Source organism: Onychostoma macrolepis, chromosome 10, assembly GCF_012432095.1.
Source record: "Onychostoma macrolepis isolate SWU-2019 chromosome 10, ASM1243209v1, whole genome shotgun sequence".
Taxonomy (NCBI): domain Eukaryota; kingdom Metazoa; phylum Chordata; class Actinopteri; order Cypriniformes; family Cyprinidae; genus Onychostoma; species Onychostoma macrolepis.
Window position 1 is genome coordinate 12,576,948 of NC_081164.1, and position 24,021 is coordinate 12,600,968.

The following is a 24,021-nucleotide window of genomic DNA, read 5'->3' on the forward strand; positions in this document are numbered from 1 at the left end:
AATATGATTTTATTTTCTTGTGTCGGCAATGTGCTTCCCATAGTTCTGTGACTTTAAAATAAACATAAAAATTACGTGTTGTAGAAAATATTGGATATTTTTGTGTTATAGAAAATATTCAATAGTAACTATATTAACATTTGTAATATTGGAGATAGCAGGGTCATTGCTAAAGTTCATGGGGCCTGGGACAAAATGTTTTATGGGACCTTTCCCTCAATAATTATTTTTTGTATCACAAATCTCAAATCCACAATTAGGCTATAATAGCAGACATCTCAGTTTATCATTCAGATAGAATCAAATTCTTATATAGACTCTCATACAACTGAAATGCAGTTATGAATATTCAAGCCATACCATTTTATATTAAAACTCTGTTAAAACTTGTGTTAAAATCCAGTTGCTGTGTTTTGGAACATGATAACTGGTTCCTAGCTGGTCATTAGCTGGTGCAAGCCGGTTGTTAACTGGTTGTCCATGTTTAAAATCTTCTTGGCCACTTTAAACTAGTGTGACAAGCTGGTTTGTTATTGCTATTCCAAGATGATTTACCAGGTTGCACCAGCTAATGGCCAGCTTGAATCAGCTAATGACCAACTACAAACCAGCTACCATATTACAGCAAGCCGTCTCAGATGGATTCTTCCGGCAGGGAAGGGCTTCCCATGAATTTCATGGGTGTGTGAATCCCAGAAGCCTGTCATCATGGCTCATGACTGCTCATCTTAATGTCTTTGCTGTCACATTATAACGCAGGGCCACACAGAACGTTCCTGCTGAGAATCATTTGAGGACTTTAGCAAGGACAGTCGTGTTTTTCTGAGACTATGGTTACCTTCTGGACCTGTCTGGGAAATTTGAGCATCTTTTGTGCTGTGATAGTACAAGTGTCTGGAATCAACAGAACTTTCTACATTGGAATTCAAGAGGAAGATTGGAATTACGCACCGAGCGGCCATAATCTGATAATTGGGAAACCTATTGCAGTGGACGAGTGAGATTACTATTTATGTATTATATTATTATTATTATTATTTATATATATTAATTACACACACACACACACACACTGCACACACACACAAACACACATTCTATAAACTTTTTTATTAGTTACATCTGATTGAAACAGGACAAAATAGTAGATGTTTATATATTTTTATGCTTTTCTTTAAAATAGTCCATCAAATGTATAGTGTGATGTATAGTGTATATATACTGAGTATATATAAAATTCCTGAATGAACAATACTTCTACAGCATTTATTAATCTTAGTTAATGTTAATTTCAGCATTTACTAATGCATTATTAAAATTACAAGTTTTGTTTGTTACCATTAGTTAATGCACTGTGAGCTAACATGAACATACAATGAACGACTGTATTTTTATTAACTAACATTAACAAAGATTAATAAAGGGTGTAATAAATGTAGTATCCATTGTTTGTTCATGTTAATTAATACATTAACTAATGTTAACGAATGACACCTTATTGTAAAGTGTTACCAGTATCTCTGTATTCTATATTCACTCTTTTCTAGTTCATACAATGAAATTCAGCTGTCTATGATATTTTTATCTTTTTTTTTTTAATTCATTACTTTTTTGTATAGTTATCTATTACATTTTTATTTTGTATTTTTTTTGCACCACACACGGCATTAACTGGCAAAAAAAAAAAAAAATCTTGGACTATCAGACCACAAAATTAGGTACGCTATTATGCCTTTTTTGGAAACTCAGACATGCCGTCACATGATTCTTTTTGAGAGATTTTTTTTTTTTTTTTGGCATCCTCCCACCTGCACCTTTACTCTGCTGTTCTCTCTTTCTTGTTTACACAGACAGTTTTGAGGACTGACCTTTTCTAGACAATATCTGGTAATTTGATATACTGTATTCATTTGGGGAATATATCTGATATAGCTTTCCTGGTACCAGTGCCCACTATAGGAAATTTCCACTACCATCCTTGAATTTTACACACTAAATAAAATTATTTTCACTCATTCACAAATAAAGGCCTATTGAATATAAAGACATATTATAAGATTTTTTTTTTTTTTTAAATACTCCCTGCATTTTTTGAGTTTAGTAATTAGATATACGGTACATTGCTCACAACACAACATATGTTATTTGACACATTTCAGTGATGGATTTGTAATGTTTAATGGTCAAAATACCTTTAAAGGTGTATTTTCTATGCATTATAATGGATTTCTCGAAGTTGCGTTTCCTTGAATTGCCAATTTATTTTCTAATTTTATTTTACTTTAAAAATTTACAATAATCTCCTCCATTTCTTATAATCCCATTAGTCTTTTATTGGAAAATAGTTTTATTTTTCTTATTGCCCAGGTATGCATCGATATTCCTGCAGCGTGGGCCTCGACGGATTGGCAGTGTGTACAAAAAAGCGTTATACAAGCAGTACACAGATGCTTCTTATTCTCAAGAGATCCCCAAACCCACCTGGCTGGGCTATCTGGGCCCCATACTGAGGGCTGAGGTCCATGATGTTATCATCGTGCACCTGAAGAACTTTGCCTCCAGACGTTACTCCATGCATCCTCACGGTGTCTTCTATACGAAGGACTCAGAAGGTAAAACCTATTTCTCTCTCATTCGCTTCTTATATATTTCAAATATTCTACTTTTGCTTGTGTTGACTTCCTCCTGTCTCCACCAGGTGCGCTGTATCCAGACGGAACCTCAGACACTCTGAAGAAGGATGACGGGGTTCCACCGGGTGGAAATTACACCTACATCTGGACTGTGAAGCCAGATTATGCTCCTCAAAAGGGTGACGCCAACTGCCTGACGTGGGCCTACCACTCCCACGTCAGCGCTTCACAAGACATTTCCTCTGGGCTTATTGGAGCCCTTCTCACCTGTAAGAAAGGTAAAGCTTCAGCAGACATTCTCATTGTCAGAAAACAACAACAACAACAAAAAAAAACATTTTAGATAAGGGTCAACTAGAGTTGCTTTAAAGGATTAGTTCACCACCCTCATGTCGTTCCAAACCTGTAAGACCTTCGTTCAACTTCAGAACACAAATTAAGATATTTTTGATGAAATCCCAGAGCCTTCTGACCCTGCATAGACAGCAATGCAACTGACACCTTCAAGGCCCAGCAACGTAGTAAGGACATCGTTATAATAGTCCATGTGACAGTAGTGGTTCAACCATAATGTTATGAAGCAAATTTTTGTGTGCGAAGAAAACAAAAATAACGACTTTATTCAACAATTTCTTCTCTTCCGTGTCAGTCTTCGACATGCATTCATGAGAGTACCACGACACATGCATGCGCCGGTGTTCTGATGCACAACCCGGATGCGCTGCACCTTGTTTTCAATCAGAGGAATGCGTTGTGGTGTTCTCTTGAATGTGTGGCGGAGACTGATATAGAAGAGAAGAAATTGTTGAATAAAGTTATTTTTGTTTTCTTTGTTTGTCACTTGTTTAAAATTAGACATGTATTGCATGTATTGAATTGCATATCAAATCAAAATCTCGCTCTCAGGAACCCTGCATACTTCAGACCACCATCAAGATCAACGTGCTGATGTGGACCAGGAACTTGTCCTCATGTTTAGTGTGGTGGATGAGAACATCAGCTGGTACCTGAAGGAGAACATCCAGACCTTCTGCTCTGATCCATATGGAGTGGACCCTGCCAGAGAAGACTTCCAAGAATCCAACATGATGCATGGTACATACCTGACTATTTACTTTGAAGTACTACTGTCGCTGTTCAGACATTAACTACAAAAATAAAATGGTATGGTGAGTTGTTTTGCAGTGGAAACACATGAAGTTGCACAGTTTGAGTCATTACGTAATTTTTCACCCATTTTTAGCCATTAATGGGTACATGTACGGCAACCTACCAGGCATTGAGTTTTGCCAAAACCACACGGTTGCTTTGCATCTCTTTGGCATGGGAAACGAGATCGACATTCACTCTGTTTATTTCCACGGACACACACTCCTGGACCGCGGGCACCGTGTGGATGTCCTGAGTCTGTTTTCTGCCACCTTTGCCACTGCAGAGATGGTCCCTGCGACAATAGGAACATGGCTCTTGAACTGCCAAGTCAACGATCATCTGAAAGGTAATTTTTTACCTAGCATGTTGATAACATGACAACATAACAAGGGCAAATAAATAAATAAATACTATACAGTGTAGAAAAAACGTTCATAATAGAATCTAAATTAAAAAGTAATATTTATATTGGTATAGTATAGGTTTTCAAACATGGGCTCCTTCATTTAAGGATGATTATGTGGCATGTTTAAGATTATTTGAGTTAAAGAAGTTAATTTCATTTTAAAATTATTGTCAGATTTGATTGATTTAGAACAAAAAAGAAATTAACTAATATTGACCAATATTTTTAGAAATTTCAGTTTCTTTAAGGAGCTGTACTTACTGTACCTATGCCTACATGGAACATGCTCTTCCATGTTGTCTTCCACAGCTGGTATGCAGGCCTTGTTCAAAGTTTCGTCGTGCAAGGATGAGATGAACTCCACAGTTCATCTCAGTGGGAAGATTAGGAAGTATTTCATTGCTGCTGAGAAGATTCGGTGGGACTATGCACCATCAGGGATGGACAAACTGACCAATGAGTCGCTGACCAATCCTGGGAGGTCTAATATCTGATTATATTTCACATTCTCACACTTTACATACACTTCAAACCATTATGAAAGCGAGTATAAAGTTAATAATAATAATTCTTGGTTGTCCTTAGTGTTTCAGAGATGTTCTTTGGGATGAGTGGTGGCCGACTTGGTGGAAAGTATTGGAAAGCGGTTTACAGAGAATATACAGATAAGAGTTTCACCTTAAAGAGAAGACGAACCAGTGCTGAGAATCATCTAGGCATTTTGGGTAAGATCTAAATCATTATAATGCCACTAATATTTTAAACTTCTGTTAGTTAAAAAGTGTTTTATGAGTTTGATTCAAACCTTTCAGTCACATTTAGTTATCATGGTGCCTGCAGGTCCGGTACTGAGGGCTGAAGTTGGAGACACCCTTCAGGTGATGTTTATGAACAAGGCTGACAGAATCTACAGTATCCAGCCTCACGGCCTCCACTACGACAAACCCTTTGAGGGTGTCTTTTATCAAGATGGTGAGACTTGTTTTACACCATCTTTCTAACTTATGCCAACAAAAGGTTTGATCTGCTCTAGAGAGATAAATGTCTTTGAATGTACTGTAGGTATAAAAAGGAAAGGATATCAGGTTCAGCCAGGGGAAACGTTCACCTACAGGTGGCAGTTGAGGGAGGGACCGTCTGAAAGTGACCCTCCCTGTATTTCCTACCTGTACTTCTCCTCCAGCGATCCGGTCAGAGACACCAACTCTGGTCTCATAGGCCCCCTGCTGATTTGTAAGAAAGATGCACTGGATTCCAAAGGTGCTCAGGTAAAATAAGATTGGGTGCTGGATTGGCCCATGAAAAGAGATATTCAAAATAATTTGCATATTAAATCTCGTCCTGACCCATATGCACATCAGCCATAATTGTATTTTAAAATAATTACTTTTTATATGTAGGTACACATGTATGATATGGTTCTTCTTACAGAAAGACGTCAGTCTGGAGTTTTTTCTGCTGTTTACTGTGTTTGATGAAAATCTCAGCTGGTACTTGAATCAGAACATTGAAACATATGACACCAATGAATCGGAATTAGAGAATATGGAGTTTCAGGAGACCAATAAAATGCATGGTATTTACACACACACACACACACACACACACACAGAGCTTAGTTCTGTCTGCCTTTCTGAACATACTCAAAGTTCCGTCTCTGGTATACACCTCTGATCACGAACTTGACACATGCATGCTATGACTAATTTGTGATACTTTCTCTATAATTCATCTTCTGTTGTTTTAATTAGTATTTTCCATCTTTTGTAAGTAGTTCTTAAAATCAAAGACCCAACTAGTAAGGTGGCAATCTGTCTGGTTTTTGGTCAGACAGTATAGTTTTGAAATAACATATCCACCTACTAGCGTAGTCTTGAGCCGGACGCTCATCTTCCTTTTAAGATCGTCACAATTTAATACTTTATCCAATGATATCAAATTATTAAATTACTTAAAATGTCAGCTTTAAGTCAATACTATACACAGACAGATTACGTATTTAAGTATAGCGGTAAACAGACAAATGAAGCACATTTTTGGCTTAAAAATCAGAAGCCCAATTTTGATGACCCAGAGTACTGGTCAAATATCAGCTGAAAGTTTAAAATCCATTCAAGATCTTTCTTGATTTTGTGTAATGTAGCTGTGAACGGCTTTATGTATGGGAACCTGCCTGGCCTTGAGATGAATAAGGGGTCAAAGGTCAGATGGCACCTCATGGGACTTGGCACAGAGATGGACATGCATGGGATTTACTTCCAAGGCAACACCTTCCAGAGACAGGGAACAACTCGTGACACGCTGGGCCTGTTCCCACACACTACAGTCACAGTGTCCATGCAACCAGATGTCAGTGGTCAGTATATCTATCTATCTATACACACACAAACACACATTTAAGCAATAAAAGTCTGATATTTTATTTGTTAGGGACAGATACAATAAACATAGATGAAACTGAAATAACAGTCATCCCATGCATGTACCATAGTGCTTGCAGCCGAAGCTAATTTGCAACACTTGTCCCTAGGAGAGCTTTTATAAATTACAGTTACAAAAAACAAGTAGTACACACATTTACAATATAAGTAAACTAAACATGACTACAAGTTTGTTGATGTATCAACCAAGATTTCGTAGCTTTTTAAAAAATGATTATAATTTGCAATAGATTTTACATAGTCAGGCAACCAATAACAAAATTTTAACACCTTTCACTGAGAGAACAGTCTGAGCAAATGATGTTTTACAATGTATAACTTCACAGTTTCCACTAGAAGCCGCTCTAGTGGATCTACTGCTCCCTTGCAATCTCTCAAATTTTTTTACATAAGTTCCTGTGACTGTAGGTGTATTTGAGGTGAGCTGTCTAGTCTCTGATCACTATGTTGGTGGGATGAGACAGCTGTATAGAGTGATGGGCTCAGAAGATAAGGACCTCTCAGAGTTTCAGATTGTAGAGTATTTCATCTGTGCTGAAGAGGTAGAGTGGGACTACTCACCTGATCGCACCTGGGAGCTGCAGAACTTCAACACGACCGAGGACAACAGGTTGGTTTAACAGCTTTTGTTAGTGTTGCGGTGTTTGAATGGCATTCGTAATCAGATTCTTGTCTCAGTCCTGGCAGTTTATTTGTGGGAATGGGAAAGAACAGACTAGGCTCCAGATATAAGAAAGCAGTTTATCGAGAATACACTGATGCCACCTTCAGGACAAGGAAACTGAGACAGCCTCAAGAGGAACACTTGGAGATTTTAGGTGACTTAATATAAGCCATTCAAAAGTTTGTTTCACCTAATATTTCCTCATTTGAATTAATGAATGATAATCTGTGTGTGTTTTCTAGGACCTATAATCCGAGCTGAAGTAGGTCAGGTTTTGCTGATCACATTCATGAACAAAGCCGGTCATCCTTACTCAATACAGGCACATGGAGTCAGGACTTCTTCTAAACCAGAGGCTGTCATGCCAGGTAGAGGAAGTTGAAACATCCACCATTTGCCTCCTTATCTCACCTGTGAAATGTAGAAACAGACAAAGACACCTTCAGGGATTCGTAAAGCTGTGTGTTTTGAGCATTACCTGACTTCTGCTACGTTTACCATTACAACACAGATGACACATAATGTTCTTGTTGTGAATGCAAATGAAACTCTTTACTGCAGGAAATATGACTCAGTACCGGTGGATCATTCCAGTGAAATCCGGTCCAGGAGTGTCTGACCCAAACTGCATTGCATTTGCCTACCGCTCAGCTGTGGACTTTGTTAAGGTAAAGCTCTTAATAACATAAATAGAGTTTTAATTCCTTGCTGAATGTCATATTATAATAATAGTTCTTCTTCTTATATTGCATAATGATGTTATTGTTGTTTGTTTATTTATTTACTTTGCCTTCTTTATTGTGACAGTAATAATAATATCATAAACGATATTTATTTATGCATTTGTAATATTTTATAGGACACAGCCAGCGGTCTCATTGGTCCATTAATAATCTGCAGGAAAGGTGTACTGGACCAGGACAGACAGAGAACGGATGTGGATAGAGAATTTGCTCTCCTCTTCATGGTGTTTGATGAGAATAAATCCTGGTACCTGGAGGAAAACATTCAGTCCTACTACAACAGCTCAGAACCTCTTCTGAGAGATGCTGAGTTTCAGAAAAGCAACAAGATGTATGGTGAGGTCTCACAAGTAAATGCAACCCAACCCTAGTTAAGTATTTTGCTGTGATATGCTAAAAAAAAGTCTAATTATGACCACTAGGAGGCATTATTAGATATATGATGGACTGAATGGGATTTACTATTTGTGTTGTACATCAGAGTATAAATGTAAAAAGGAAACTTGTAGAAACTACATTAGTGTAATTTTGTCTCAGAGTTTTATTTTCTGCCACTATTGACAGGGATCAACGGGAAGCTCTATGCAAACCTTCATGGTCTAGAAATGGTGGAGGGAGACAGGGTGGTTTGGTACCTGTTTGGGATGGGCAATGAAGCAGACATTCACACCGTCCATTTCCACGCTGAGACCTTCACCTACAAGGTGCACAATACGCAATCAGATTCAATAAAATAAAATGATTTTTTTTTCAATGAATTACTAAAGTGTTTTCTGCAAGCGGTTTTCTAACACTAAATGCAAACATTATCCTGACTCTTTTTCTCAGGCAGATGAGGCTCACCGTACTGACGTGTATGACTTGATCCCAGGAACATTTCAGACATTGGAGATGGTGGCAGAGGTCAATGGCACGTGGCTTCTGCACTGTCATGTTGCTAACCACATCCGTGCTGGAATGGAGACGACTTTTATTGTCAAACCCCAATCAGGTGAGTTACAGTTTTATTGGCATTATCTCTTATGGCTTTATTTCACAAATGTGTACTCACGGTTTGGAGATATGATGTCTGTGGTTTTTTTCTTCCCCAGGTGGTGGCAGAGTGAGGACAGATTTAAGCATCCTTTGCTTTCTGCTCACAATATTCATGCTCAAACTGACATGATCTTCTGTGGACATATGCTACTTGACCACAATCATTCTAAACAGATTTATTTCCAACACTGTACCATTCAAAAGTTTAGGGCCGGTAGGACTTTTTAATGTTTTTAAAAGAAGAAGTCTTTAATGCTCACCAAGGCTGTATTTATTTGATCAAAATACAGAAACAAGTATTGTGAAATATTATTACAGCTAACAACAATAATTTTCTATTTAAAAAAATGTAATTTATTCTACTGATGGCAAAGCTTAATTTTCTGCAGTCATTACATCAGTCTTCAGTGTCACACGACGCTTCAGAAATCATTCAAATATGCTGATTTTCTTAAACATTTCTTATTATTGTCAATCTTGAAAAAAGATTTCTGTAACAGTGTACTTAAATTGAATTCGCCTTCGCTGCATTCATTTATCCAGGAATTAAAGTATTAAAAAATTGTATCAAATCCAAACTTTTGAACGGTAGTAAAAGAAAAAAAGCTGATTATTTGTACTTCTGAAGTTACAATAAAGGCACAATTTTCATCATCAAGATAAAGAATATCTGAGTTAAAATCTAGGTATTTCATACATTTCTGTTAGCTTACAAATCTTATGATAATAAATAAAGGGATAATATTTAGATTTTGTGAGAGTAATTTAAGAAATATATAAATTAATATATGTAGTTTTGAAAAAGAAAGCTTAAATAATGGATAGCTAATGTTTGTATGTATCAAAATGAAACAACTACCAACATTCAAATGTGAAACTTACTGCAAGACCACCTAGAGAGAAGAGGTCAGTACCTTTTCCTTACACCTTCATTAAGATATGTGACCCTGGACCACAAAACCATTCTTAAGTGTCAATTTTTCCATTGATGTACGGTTTGTTAGGATCGGACAATATTTGGCCGAGATACAACTATTTGAAAATCTGGAATCTGAGGGTGCAAAAAATCTAAATATTGAGAAAATCGCCTTGAAAGTTGTCCAAATGAATTCTTAGCAATGCATATTACTAATCAAAAACGACGTTTAGATATATTTACAGTAGTAAATTTACAAAATATCTTCATGGAACATGATCTTTACTTAATATACTAATGATTTTTGGCATAAAAGAAAAATCTATCATTTTGACCCATACAGTGTATTTTTGGCTATTGCTACAAATATACCCCAGCGACTTAAGACTGGTTTTGTGGTCCAGGATCACGTATGTTAATGAGAATTTGCTCTCAATTTTGTTTGAAGTTCTTGGAATAAAGGTCTACTTTATTCTTACTGACGTTAAAGGGTAAAATCATGAATTTCACAAGGCTCCTTTAGACCAATGTGAGAAGGAACTGAAATCACAGAGGACGGCGTTAAAGTGAAAAACAAGTGTGAGCTGATTGGAGCTTATGTAACCGAGCAGTTGTTTTTGTTCCTCTTGGTTAGTTTGATGTGCTCGTTTTGAGCTCATAGCTTTGGGTTCTCAACTGAATGTAGTTCATCACGTAGGCTTTAAGTAACCGGTGCCCAGTTGAGGATTATGATGTAAAGAAGTGAACCTTGCCAGTAAACATTTGACTTTAAAGTCATCAAGGAACTTCTTAGAATACTTGGTCAACACCTGTGAATGGTTCCTAGTTTCTTATTAAACCTCTGCTTTTGTTTTGCAAAGATAATAGGTCTGAACCCCCTGATCAAGCGTTTACACTTCACAGTGATAAAGTATTGATACATACTTGAAACAGGCATATCAGCTCAGTATAGGACAGAATGCAAAACTCATTCAAATAAACAAGCTAACTGACACACATTGTTTCCTTGCCATTAATCATTGGTTGTCTTCAGTGTAGGCCTATAATGTACCACTATTTAGGAAAATAGATTTATTAATTTTAATAACTTTTTAAAATAATATATCCTACTGTAAACAGTTTACAGATGGTATATTTAACATGATAAACGTTTTTTGTGTGTGTGTATGTCAGCTATCAGTCATATTGATATAACAGTGATAAATACCAGTTCTTGCTGATTAGGTTGATCAATACAACATTGTTATGCAATGATTTAATCTAAAACACCAGAATACTGTGCGTGCAGCTGTCTTGAGAGCTCCTTTCTAGAAAATGTGACATTTAATAGTAGATTTAGATCGAAAGTAGATTGGAAGTAATACCCAGTAACTGCCTGTCAGAGCGGGTTTTCGAGCGCGCGCAAAGTCTCTATTCTGGTAAATAACACGAGGGCGACGTGTTTCGAGAATAACAACCTGATTTACACCCGGTATCTGCTGTGGCCCGGGTGACCGGGTGTGTACTGCTCGAAAACTGCAGAAAAGTTTATGACACGAACAAAACATTAAACCACATTCTGGCATGTAAAATGTAAGCATAAATCTCCCCTTTTATCGCTATGTGACAAAAATCAGCATCGTAACCATAATTTCCGCCATAGCTTGTTTGCAGCTATATGGTCTGTCAGAAAATAGGGTACTATGTTGTTTATTCTTCAGTAGATGTGGTCTGAGAGTGAAACAGCATCGTTTGTTAAGTAACACATCCTTTAACGTCACTATTTCAGACACTTCGAGCTGTTTTTGTTGACTTCTGTCGATGACACAGTTTGTTTTTGCGGTCTTATCTGCATTTTGCAATTCAGCATATCACCTCTCGTCCGTCACTCCTCACAGAAAAACAAGTTCATGAAACAGTGACATAAAACAATGATTTTATGTTAACTCATTACCTGAAAAGCTGTAATGTCTTAAGAGATTGATTTATCTTCACTTCATCCACCTTCATAATTCAAGTTCTAATCTGCTGTTTAGGAAATAACTCTATAATCAATAAACTCGGTCGAAAATATTGATTTCAGCGTTGATGATAAAAGGTCCTCCCGTTTAATGAGATGACAAATCTAAAACAATTTCCTGTACAAAATCGAGCTCAATTCACCCGCTTCTTCAAATGCAGATAAATATAAAACTCACCTGTTGACGGCCCGTGATTTTTCAGTGCAGCGTCAGACTCGCAGCTGATTGGCTGACAGGTGTACTCAGCCTCCCGATGCAGCCAATAGAAACGTTTCGATGCTTTCTCACATGAAACCGCTATAAATTCGTCAGCTGCCCTGAAACAAATTCTCAGTAAGTGCCGGTAACCGCAGGAGCAGGAGGCACAGATAGAGGAGAAGAGGGAGAGCAAAGGCATCAAGGGAAGACCACTCTGCACTAAAAGGCTACAGAACTTGTTTGCCTGCCTCTCAAAGGTATGTTTTTTTATTATTATTTATTTATAACTAAATACTATTTTAAACAAATGCTTGTGTATTATATGACCAGTTGGTTTGTTATAAAAACAAAAACCAAGAATATTATTCTTTCACAAACTGACAGTTTTTACATTAAAGTTACATTACAAGTGATAAATAAGAATAATAAGGCATGTGTGTTGGATATACATGTCACACCAAGATAAGATAATAACTTTCTTGTGTTATATAGCTTAAAAAGCTCTCTTTATGATATTTTGCATCTAAAGCAATGTATGAAGTCTGTTGTAATGTGAATTTTATATTGCAAAACAGCCTGAATGACTTTGAAAGATCCAACTCTGAAAGTGATATGCATAACAAAGAAGGTGTGAGTCTTTAGTGGCTCATTCACACATCTTAATAATTAAGAGTTCAAGTGAAAAAAAAAAAGTGCATGCTCAATAATTTTTAGGACTGTCTTTATTTTAGTTCTATCTACAGTATGTTTCTACATCATCACATGCAGAAATGTTTAACTTGGTCATTGCATTTAAATGACTTCAACACACCTCTCTCTTGTTTATCCACAGATATTGAGGTCTGAATCCACCAGACACGGTCGACCACCCTTTTCCTCTTGTCTGTCTGCTATCCTACTCCTCGCAGCCATGGCACCCACTCTAGCCACCGCATTTGCTCGCCGCTGGTGGATGGCAATAACAGCCATCATTGAAAATCTGCTCTTCTCTGCCGTTCTGCTGGGTTGGGGCTCCTTACTCATCATGCTGAAGTCTGAGGGTTTCTATTCATACCTCTGCACAGATCCAGGTATGAATCCTTCTGAAATATATACATTTTTATATAATGTAACACCAACCACTAAAAAAACTAGCAAATTAGAAGAGCCATTGAGGAACATTTTGGTTACATGGTGTGCAAGTCAAGCTTGTGATCTTACCTTTGAAAAAAATGTAATTTAACGCATGACTGTGTTTTATTTGTCACTACGGATATTGGCAAATTCCATCCATTCCTTCATTCCAAGCTGATCTTGAAACAAATACTGCATCTGATAGTACTTGAAAGACCCTACTTTTAAAGTCACATGTGTATTGTACAGTAATGCATCACTGACAGTAGCGTTTTATGTGGTGTAACTGATTGCGCTCTGCAGCAAAACACTTTTGTGCTTACCTTCTCTAAGGAGGAGGAATGATGTCTTCCCTCAGGAGCCTCACAACCATAGACACTACCACAGACTTCCATTAAATCAGGTGGTAGTCACAGTAAAACACAAGAATGTTATAGGGCTTTCCACAGGGATCCTGACCTAATCAAGTGCATCTTTAAATTGAGAGGCTTACAGCCTGTCAGATGTAAATTAAGATGTTTATCATCTCAGTTAGAACCTCAGACCTGCTGATTATCTCATATTTCATTGATTGAACTGTCTTTGGTATTGATTAGCATCACATAAGAACATGTTTTGGTCTTATTGTGGCTGGTGATGCCCTTTTATCACTGTCCTGTTCTCTCTTGGGCACTTTGGGCTTGATTTAATAAAAGATGAGGACATTGAGACCTATTTAACCACAAAAGCTGGTTTGAAATTACCAGGCAGACAAGAAAAAAGGGGGTAGAGGAGGAGCAGAAGACGAGAAAAAGAGTTGTTTGTGAAGGAAACTGTAGGAGGCTTATCGTTTGGGTAGATCTAGGAATACCACTTCTTCTGGGTGGAGTGGTGGGCATCTTACGTGTCTGTCTGTCTGCTTGGCATGCCATTTTTGCATTGGAAAGTGCTTATCTTTCCTTTTTGCTGCTGTCATAGTTCTCGTTTTTTGACATTACTCAGCTGATTGACTGTCCTTTCGGTCAGTCACATTATTGTGACGTAATAAGACTGTCTCAGCAAAAACCGTCAGTGTTCAAGAGTATTCAGCAGGTTTAAAGTCCACAGATAAGTGTCAAAGGACAATGTCATGAGACATTAGTCAGCAATCAAATTCTTTGTCTTTGACCATTTTAAATGATGCGAAGCATGTGAGGACTCTTGTGGTTTAGTACACTAGCTGAGATTTCCCATCATGCAATCACTGAAGTCGTCATGATAAGAGTTTCACGTTCAAGCTTTGTCAGAAATGAGGTTAGGACGCTTTGTATTGTGTGTGTGTGTGTGTGTCTCATTCACTGTTCTTTACATTTTATCAGATCTGGCCACCAAACTAATGGCTGTGAATGAAAAGAACAACCCCTCCTTGTTTTCACTCCCACTTTTGCCCTAATCTGTTCCCAAATCTTCGTATTAATATGTTAATATATTTACAGTTTCCTTTAGGAATGTGAATTTATTGAATTTTAAGAATTTCAATTTCCATGTGACACTCGTACTCAGAAAGGCATCACGTGGCAGTTGGCCCATCAGAAAATAGGTGAAGGATTAGATGAAAAGCAATATTAATTACTTAATTGTTACAGTGAAGACAGCTTATTACAGTGAGGTTAAGTAATAAATCCCTCAAATGAGGTTCAATAGGCTTATGTATGCTCCTTTATCAACCCTTCTATCAAACGCACACACTCCTGACCTGTTTTTTTTTTTTTTTTGCTGAGACCAGGTGACTGCTATCACTCCGGGTGTGTCTTGCACATCAGTGTGGCCTACGTACAACCTCTCTGGTGCATCTTTAGTATGGTTTACAGCAGGAACGCTGTTCACACATCAGCACAGTTTAGGAAAGAAGTTTCCTAGCAGTCGAAGTAAAACCCAACCCTTCGTGTGTAGCACCAGAAAGTTCACGACTGGGTGCCAAACACGTCAGAACATTCTGCACTCAGTTCTAAAGCACACTTGGAGTTGGAAACCTTCTCTTTGTTGTGGAAGGAAGACACGTGTATCATCAGGATGACACTGGCACAGTGGTTAATTACAGCAAAGTCACTGTTTCCACACCAATAATGGGTGGTATCTTGAGGTTTGAAAAGAAAGATTTTGGTCTAATTCACTCAAACTTCTTGAGAAAATAGTTATTTTTAACCACATTTTGCATTTTTCAGAGAAACATCAAACTTTTATCACCCATCAGCATTTGAGATGGAAAAACATCCAGTTTAAGGTCAGGTCTAATTTATCTAGTTTATATGTCTCCAGTCCAGTGAGACAGCAGCTATTAATGGAGTGTCATCTGGTTCAGTATCAGCTTATATGTATGTATGTGATGAGATAATGTAGAACAGGAAAGTACAATAGTCCAAAAGGACGATTATAAACAATGTTCCTGCAGCAGAACAAGATAAAGGAAGAGCAAATGTTCAGCTTTCTTCTTTCTATCATTCCCAGCCCTTATCTCAGGTTTTATTGAGACCGCATAATGGTGATTCCTCATTCCAAGCATTTTACTGCTGGGTGAAGGTTGATCTCAGACACTTTGGAGAACTGCTGAGAAGACCAAAATTAATTCCAGGCTGGTTTATACTGGTCTAGCCATGCTGTTCATTAGTGAAACTTGGTTAGTCATTTGGAAGTTCAAGTATTTTGTGCATTTTGACTGTATGGACACCATAGCTACAAGGGGTAGCTCACGACTTTCTTTCTTCTGTAGAACAGATAGAAGATATTTTGAAGAATTGTCTCAGTTTCCATACATCAAAAGTCAATGTTGCTTGGACCCCAAAGTTCTGCAAATATCTTCTTTTATGTTCCACAGAAGAAAAAAAGTATTTTGAACAGGTTTGGAACGACATGAAGGTGAGTGAGTGATGACCTTCTCAGGTGTCCTTGTTTTTATGAAATGCTCAGACAATTCCAAACTCTTGAAGCAGTGTCCTTACCTTAATCCACTGACCGTTCCACCCATGGTGTGTTGACAAGGCCGTAGAGTGCATGTTTTGAGAAACCCCAGTCAGGAACTTCAAAGAACTATCATGAGGTGTTGGAGTCCACACGTGTTGCATCTGCATGATTGGACAGCAACCAGAATTACAAGTAACTGATGCTTATGTAACAGTATAGGGCTCACAGCAGGGGCACACGTGACAGGTTTTTACACCAACATCTGAATTTTCTCACTCTCACTCTTTATCAACATGATTTAGCAGAAATGGTCACCTGTTGAGTACTGCAACACAAATGGGTGGGATATCAGGTCACATCAGTGTTCAAGCTGATTTTTGGAACATGGTAGCTGCTGCTAGTAATGGTCAACATGGGTCCCATTAGCTTAGCCTCTTACATCTCTCCTCTTCTCCTTTCCCAAAGGAAACAGCTCGACGGCAAACTTCTCCTTACCAGCTGTGCCTTCATCACTGTCGAATGATGCAGATTATGAATACAACGAGTTTGAGCCTGCCCAGCGTGATGGCGGAGTGGAGGTGGTCCCTCTAAACCATCCGGAGGACTATCTGAGGATGAACGGCTGGCTCATCTGTAAAGAACAGGATGAGATGCTGAATCTGGCCTTCACCGTGGGCTCCTTCCTCCTCAGCGCCATCACACTCCCTCTTGGAATCGTCATGGACAAATACGGCCCACGTAAACTCCGCCTACTTGGAAGGTAAACAGCATGTGCTTAATTTTTCAATGCCATTACTATACCAGTCACATGATGGATAAATTATTAATGAAATGAAAAGTGTGGTGAGGTCAGCTCACAATAAAGACGAATGACCAGAAAAGTGTTGAATTTTCCATTAATAACCGACCTTTTCTTTTCCAGTGCCTGCTTTGCCCTCTCGTGCCTTATGATTGCTTATGGAGCCAGCAACCCAAATGGTAAGAACACCATATATGCAACTGAGCTGAAACTTAGTGAAACAGACACCAATGTTGTAACAGATACCAATAATATTCTATCATTTAACATCTGCTTGTTTTTCTAGATCTGTCCGTTTTGATCTTCGTTGCTTTGACCTTTAATGGCTTTGGAGGAATGTGTATGACCTTCACTTCACTTACGGTGCGTGTTAGCTTATTCATGAAAGTACACTTTTTTTTTTTTTTTGTTCAGCTTTTTTGGTGTGTTGAACTTGCTTACTCCCAGTTGCCTATGATATTTACATTGCTAATTAGCATAAAATTTGTAGGGCATATGTCCCATATGATATTCAGATTAGCCAAAAAGGGTTTTTCAGTGGTTGATTCTTGAGTTGTTACTTTTGGTGCGCTTGATCCTGCTACATCCAGGCTAGTTAGATGTCTCTGTGTCTCTTTTTCCTCTCTCTTATTTGAGCGTCTCTCAAGCATGGAGCAGTAGATTAATCATTAGACCCATCTGTGAGTCTTACTTTAGTGTTTTTCCTGCTGACTCGCTCTTGTTACTGCACTGGAACCATGCATTAACTCCTGATAATGTACTATCCAGTGTGCTGACCCAGTAAGAATAGCCTGCGGTTATCATGCACTCAGCATGATCTGAGGAACTATTTGACCATGAACTCACAACAACACTCACACCAAAATTAATTTTTTGCCACATGTTAATGGCCAAGACTTGAGAAAATGAAACACAGCACCTGCCTCAAAATGTGAAGATTGCATTGATGGCTTAATGCAAAGGTTTGTTCTTGTTTGTCATGTTGCATTTCCCCCTTGAAGTGTAAATGGGGTAGCAAAGTCGCTTTACAATTGATTTGGAGAATACCTTCTAACCAGTACTGACAGTAATTCTTACAAAACACAACTCTTCCATCACGAACCTGCCTGATCACACACTTTCAAATGCATTCTTACATAACGGGACACTCGCTGTTGCTCATCCACTTGTTGTCACAGGAACAAGGCATAACTGTGAGCAGGCTGCCCCAGTCTGTGCTCCAATTAGAGTCATAAAAGAGACTCGGCTTCAGCCGGTTCAGACTGGACGGATCATTCCTCAGTTCTTACTGCCCCAGTTATTCCTGTTTTATTGACAATGAGGAACAGAAAGTGAAGTAAGAAGGAAGTGTGGATTAAGTGTTCAAAAATATTTCAGTGTCACTGGTAGTGTTCTAGTTTTCTAATCATCTGTCAATTGTTCTTTCTCTCTTTTCTTTCTTTCACATCTCCCAACCTTGTTCTCTGGCTCTAGTCAGTGCCTCTGAACTGAAACTGCTTTCACTGTTGATTTGCTGTGCTTTTGTCAGCCCATAATTGTTGGCCATCTCTCCTTGCCTGTTGCCATTTATAGAGAAAGATGGTGGATCAGTTGTCTTCATATCAATCCACTGAATAGCCACAGTGTGAATAAGAATAGGATATTAAAATATAATTTAAAAAGAACTTAAAAATAAATGTAATTGAATTTAAATAAAATAAATATTATTTTTGCTAATATATATAATTATATAATTAAAAGTAAAATTACTTTATTAATGTATTTATTAAAAATAAAAATAAATCTGAACATTTTTCTTTCTTGCCAGGATTGTTATGAAATATTTAAATATTAAAATAAAAAAAACACTATTTTAAAAAATTTAAATAACTTATTAAATGTAATTTTAATCTAAGTAAATATGTTTTTTGCTTGGATTATTATGAATTTATATATTTTAAATTAGTACGCAATAAATTAATAAACAAATGAGATTCATTAATTAACAATTAATTTAACCAAAAATGTTCCCATGTTTCCTTCCAGCTGCCCAACATGTTTGGCGACCTGCGTGCCACCTTCATCGCGCTCATGATTGGTTCTTACGCTTCCTCGGCTGTCACCTTTCCTGGGGTCAAGGTTTGTTAGATTAAACAATTTGGTGAAAAACAAGATTATAATGCCACATTGTGGTTCTTAGATACTAACTGTTTATCTTTACAGGTGATTTATGACCTTGGTGTGACCTTCATCACGATTCTGGTGGTCTGGGCGGGCTGTGCAGGCCTCGTCTTCATCAACTGCTTCTTCAACTGGCCCTTGGAGCCTTTCCCTGGACCTGAGGACATGGACTACACGTAAGAAACACACATATATAAAACTCATACGCATTAAACATCTACAATATCTGAAACTCATTCTGTATGTGTTTTGTCTCTCTGTCTATCCAGTGTCAAGATCAAGTTCAGTTGGCTGGGATTTGACCATAAGATTACAGGAAAGCAGTTTTATAAGCAGGTGACGACAGTGGGCAAGCGTCTTAGCGTGGATAACACTCAGAAACAGAAAGAGCTTGCCAAAGAGGGTCAAAAACTCTGCCTGTCCACCATGGACCTGGAACTGCAGTGTGAGGCCAAGGAGGAGAGTAAGTGACGGTCTGACACAAGATCAGAAATTATGGTAATATGACAGGTCAATAACTAATTTAGACTAATTCTGTTTTCATTGTAGCTCAGTCGTTCATGAAGAGCATTCTCAGCCCTCTCTTCATGTTGAGTCTGGTAACCATGTGTGTAACTCAACTGCGTCTCATCTTCTACATGGGAGCCATGAACAACATCTTGGAGTCCCTCAGTGGAGGAGATCTCAACACTGGTGAATAAGCATGTTTAAATATGTGTGGAAAAAACAGGGAAAAAAGTATATGTGTGTGTATATATATATATATATATATATATATTTCTTTTCATAAAGAAATACAGCAATTGAATTACGATAATTCAGATATGTAAATACAGCAAAAAAAAACCCCAAAACAAACTCAGTATGTCAGTATGGACATTATAATTGCCCTCTAAATGGCTTTTTTTTTCTTTCTTTTTTTTTAAACTATTTTTGCAGTTGAGAGAATGGAATTGGGTAAGAATTTCAGTAGCACAGTAGAAACCAGTAGAGCATGTCTTTCCTAAAGCTTGTTTTTATAGCATTTAACCTTCTCCCGTACTCACGTCAAGCGTAACACATTCCCTGCCCACCTGTGCTCTGGGCTGTAATGCATACACAAGTCTGTAGAGTGCCATAAATTTAGCCATTAACCAGAGTAGTTATTAACTAACCTCAGACGTTATCTAGTAGACAGTGTTATAATCTCTCTCTCTTGCTCTCTCTCAGTGAGCCTCTACACCTCCATTTTTGGCGTGATGCAACTCTTGTGCTTGATGACGACGCCAGTCATTGGTCAGATGATGGACTGGAAGCTAAAAGAATGTGATGATGGAGAAAACGATGAAAAAGAGCCCAACAAGTAGGTTATAAAACACTTTTAAATGATCTATGGGTGCGAACGTGACCTAAATAATCATTTTTGAAGCTCGAAATACAAAAAAAAATCAGCTGTTTTAAATGTATTTGTTTTTTGTCTCCAGGGACGAGCCCCAGCCCAAACGCAGAGACAAACAAATTCAGAAAGTCACCAATGCCACACGGGCCTTCATCTTCACCAACATCCTCCTTGTTGGCTTTGGGATCACCTGCCTAATTCCCAACCTCCCTCTTCAGGTATGTGTTACTTATGGAATTAATCCTGCAATATGATGACTATTACTGGTTATTCTGTGCATGTATTTGCATAGTGTGCACAGTATTCATGTACATATTGTAGCGATATTAAGAGTGGTATGCTAGCATGCTATTTTGTTTATGTGCAGAAGGCGGCTATTGCTAAATTTGGAATAGCATAGTACTCTTAATATTTCATCCATATGGAGTAGTATGCAAGTATACCATATAGCAGAAATAGTAAGACCAGTATGTACACACAGAAAAAAGAAGCAACAACCACTTGCTATTGGTACCTTGAGTGTCTGCTTAGTTGTACAGCGTCTCCCCCTAGTGGCCTAATTATGAAACTAGCATGTCACCTGCTGATTTTACCATAAGAAACAACTGAACAAACAAGTTTTTAATGTTTGATTTTGTGATTTAACCTTGTCATCTTTCTCCAGATGCTCTCGTTTGTCCTTCACACCATCGTCAGAGGCTTCATCCACTCCGCCATCGGTGGACTTTACGCCGCTGTGTGAGTTTATCAATATTATCTGTAAAACATGATTAAATACCACTTGTAATCATCACCTTTGTCAGTAATAACTGCATTTAAATCATATAATATGATAACAAATAATCTGCAGGTACCCATCATCTCAGTTCGGCAGTCTGACAGGAATGCAGTCATTGGTTAGCGCTGTGTTCGCTCTGCTGCAGCAGCCTTTGTTCATGGCCATGATGGGACCACTGAAGGGAGACCCACTCTGGGTATGACGCATCTTTAGTAATACTAAATGGATTAAATGCCCGTTAGGCATGTTTTGACCTCCTCTTTATGTTTTTTTCTGGTGTAGGTGAATGTTGGTCTGCTGGTTGTCAGCATGCTGGGCTTCCTGTTACCACTCTACCTGCTGTACTTCAGGAAAACCCTGCACAAAAAGAGGAAGGAGAAAGAAAACAATGCTAAAATCTATCTCAAAATCAATGGCACTGACGTACCAGAGGCATTTGTATAAAGAAAGCAGATAAAGGGAAAAACAAAGGCATGAGAGAATCATCACAGCTACACAAAAACACAAACACACAAACACAGAGACGATTAAATACTATCGTGCCTCTTTCTTAGAGGTTTACTGAGTAACTCAATGGTCAAAAAGAGGAATGAGAGAGACAGAAAGCAAACCTCTTCTTCGCCATTTTATTTTCATTTGCACATGTGATAAAGTTTCAACCCTGACTGTTTCTCCATAAAACCAGGGGCATTTCAGTATACAGCATATTTTTTTTTATATACACCGTTTATGCCAACTGGACGTTTTTGAGCCAGCCTGGCTTGCACAGACAGTGTAATGATGCCAGTTGGCTGTCTTGCCCAGGAACACCCAAAACACCCCTTTTCATTCAAATAAACTTCACAAGGAATTTCAATGTAAACCATTATAGCCCCAGTTTTCACTGTAATAGTTGTGGTGCAATGCAATTGTATTCACTAAAGACCATATTTTTCGCTTATAATGATCCTTTTTACTTTTCTCTATGAAATTCTCTATGTATTTATGAAAAAGATCTGTGATCTCTTTTGATCATAGGTCCTTTATGAAAGCCACAATTTGTGCATTTCAGTTTGTATATATGTTTTTACACTACATGCGCATGAGATGCATACATACAAGAGGCTGAAATGCCTATGATCTGCGAGGTGATGGCTGAAAGCTGAGGCGCAGATGTCAGGGCAACAACAGCACTTTTAACACATGTCCCATAACCCCCCTCATGACCCATAATTCCCTTTTTCTGTCTTTCTTTCACTAACATTCAGTGATATTTCAGTGTGTTAAGAGTCATTTGTGTCACTGATTGTAAGATCAAGTTATAATGGACCTCTGAAGTAAAATATGATAGAACGCACAACTTAACTCACAAATGTGCCTTTTGTGCGGTTTACAGTGAAGTTAGCGATACTGATGATAGCTGATGGGAGGACTGGAGCCACGGGTACTGTGGAAATGTTTTGGTGTTGTGTGTAATGTATTTATTTCTTTAAAATCTAACGGACCATATGGACAATGCTGCCTTATTTGCAAAGGTTTTTATATTAACTTACATCTCAGTGTTTCAGCGGCTGTTTGTTTTTTTTTTTTTTTCAAAAACCTTCATGTATTGTTCTATATGGCATTACTGTTGAGGACTATATAATATTCAATAAAATTTTTAATTATTGCTCATTTTTGTCAAGTATTATTTTACTGTGAAAACATTATAATAGTGTCTGTTACATTCACTGTAGGATTAAATATCTTTTTTAAAAGCATAATCAATTAAGAAAACATTTAGCTGTTTTTTTCTGATGAAATTGTTAGTGTCATCTGATATTACCCAGGGTCTTTAAAACCAGTGGAGAAAAATGGAAAACAAAACAAAACCAAAACAAAGATTTAATTTTGTTTTCTAAAAATGGAAATCATGAGATTGTGATTATTTCTGTTTTTAACAGTAACAAATGAAAACAATGAAAAGCATTTAGTTATTTTAATTACTTAAAATAGTATTTAATCTGAATACTTCATTTGTAATATCACACTTATCTTTTAACAAATCAAAATAAAACAACAGAAATCTTATGACAGAAATCATAAGAATAACTTATTGGCTGAACAGACCTAACAGTAACAGATAAAAAACAAATCTGCCTATTTTGTGGGGCGAAAAAAAAGATAATATTTTATTTTGGGTTTAGTACAAGCAATAACAAGTAAATTATTAAAACATTTTTTTTTATATTTAATTTAATGCGAATATTTTATTTGTATTATCCCACTTAATTTTCTCACATATTAATGGGTCTTTATGAATTGAATTAAAACGAACATTTATAAAAAATAAATTTATATAAAAAAACTTTGAATGACATAAACTGACTATTAATTAGCCTACATGTTATAAATCAGATCTAAAATGCTCTATACATAATCAGATTTCTAGTCTACTGAACAGATACATCTGGTTTTGAAATGTATATAAACTGTGAATGGGAGACACTGCATTTAATGTGCTTTGAGAAACGCTTTGACGGAGGACAGATCATACTGTAACTACATGAAAATAATCGGATGGTGGAATCTGTCTCCAGATGTGCTATAAATAGACTGCACCAGTTTATCGTTACATAATTTGTGACAGATTATAATCTGACTGATGTACAGAGAGCTATGCGACCACCAGCTGTTACAGCACACAAGCGACCACCTCAGACCATCC

The 24,021-nt window shown here is 37.5% G+C and overlaps 2 protein-coding genes and 1 long non-coding RNA gene across 3 annotated transcripts; 2 read left to right on the top strand and 1 right to left on the bottom strand.

The window, feature by feature from the left end:
* The first annotated feature begins 814 nt into the window (after positions 1 to 814).
* Positions 815 to 9,261, top strand: hephl1b (hephaestin-like 1b). Its single transcript, XM_058790397.1, has 19 exons — positions 815 to 997; positions 2,368 to 2,612; positions 2,699 to 2,911; positions 3,540 to 3,728; positions 3,877 to 4,131; positions 4,501 to 4,672; positions 4,777 to 4,916; positions 5,032 to 5,163; positions 5,254 to 5,459; positions 5,623 to 5,767; positions 6,335 to 6,547; positions 7,041 to 7,242; positions 7,311 to 7,450; positions 7,539 to 7,664; positions 7,858 to 7,964; positions 8,156 to 8,375; positions 8,604 to 8,743; positions 8,868 to 9,030; positions 9,131 to 9,261. Exons 1-19 carry the CDS (start codon positions 831 to 833, stop codon positions 9,202 to 9,204), a joined length of 3,249 nt encoding a protein of 1,082 aa, XP_058646380.1. The 5' UTR covers positions 815 to 830; the 3' UTR covers positions 9,205 to 9,261.
* On the bottom strand, positions 7,236 to 9,230 carry LOC131548828 (uncharacterized). Its single transcript, XR_009273245.1, has 4 exons — positions 9,091 to 9,230; positions 8,883 to 8,991; positions 8,675 to 8,736; positions 7,236 to 7,707 (listed from the first exon to the last, which is right to left on the bottom strand). It is a non-coding gene; the product is annotated as an uncharacterized LOC131548828 (long non-coding RNA).
* A 3,837-nt stretch (positions 9,262 to 13,098) lies between the features above and the next one.
* On the top strand, positions 13,099 to 22,988 carry slc43a2b (solute carrier family 43 member 2b). The gene is made up of 13 exons (XM_058790432.1): positions 13,099 to 13,258; positions 16,686 to 16,980; positions 17,143 to 17,198; positions 17,306 to 17,382; positions 19,045 to 19,137; positions 19,222 to 19,355; positions 19,449 to 19,642; positions 19,729 to 19,872; positions 20,389 to 20,521; positions 20,643 to 20,775; positions 21,222 to 21,295; positions 21,408 to 21,531; positions 21,618 to 22,988. Exons 1-13 carry the CDS (start codon positions 13,099 to 13,101, stop codon positions 21,777 to 21,779), a joined length of 1,779 nt encoding a protein of 592 aa, XP_058646415.1. The 3' UTR covers positions 21,780 to 22,988.
* Positions 22,989 to 24,021: the final 1,033 nt, after the last annotated feature.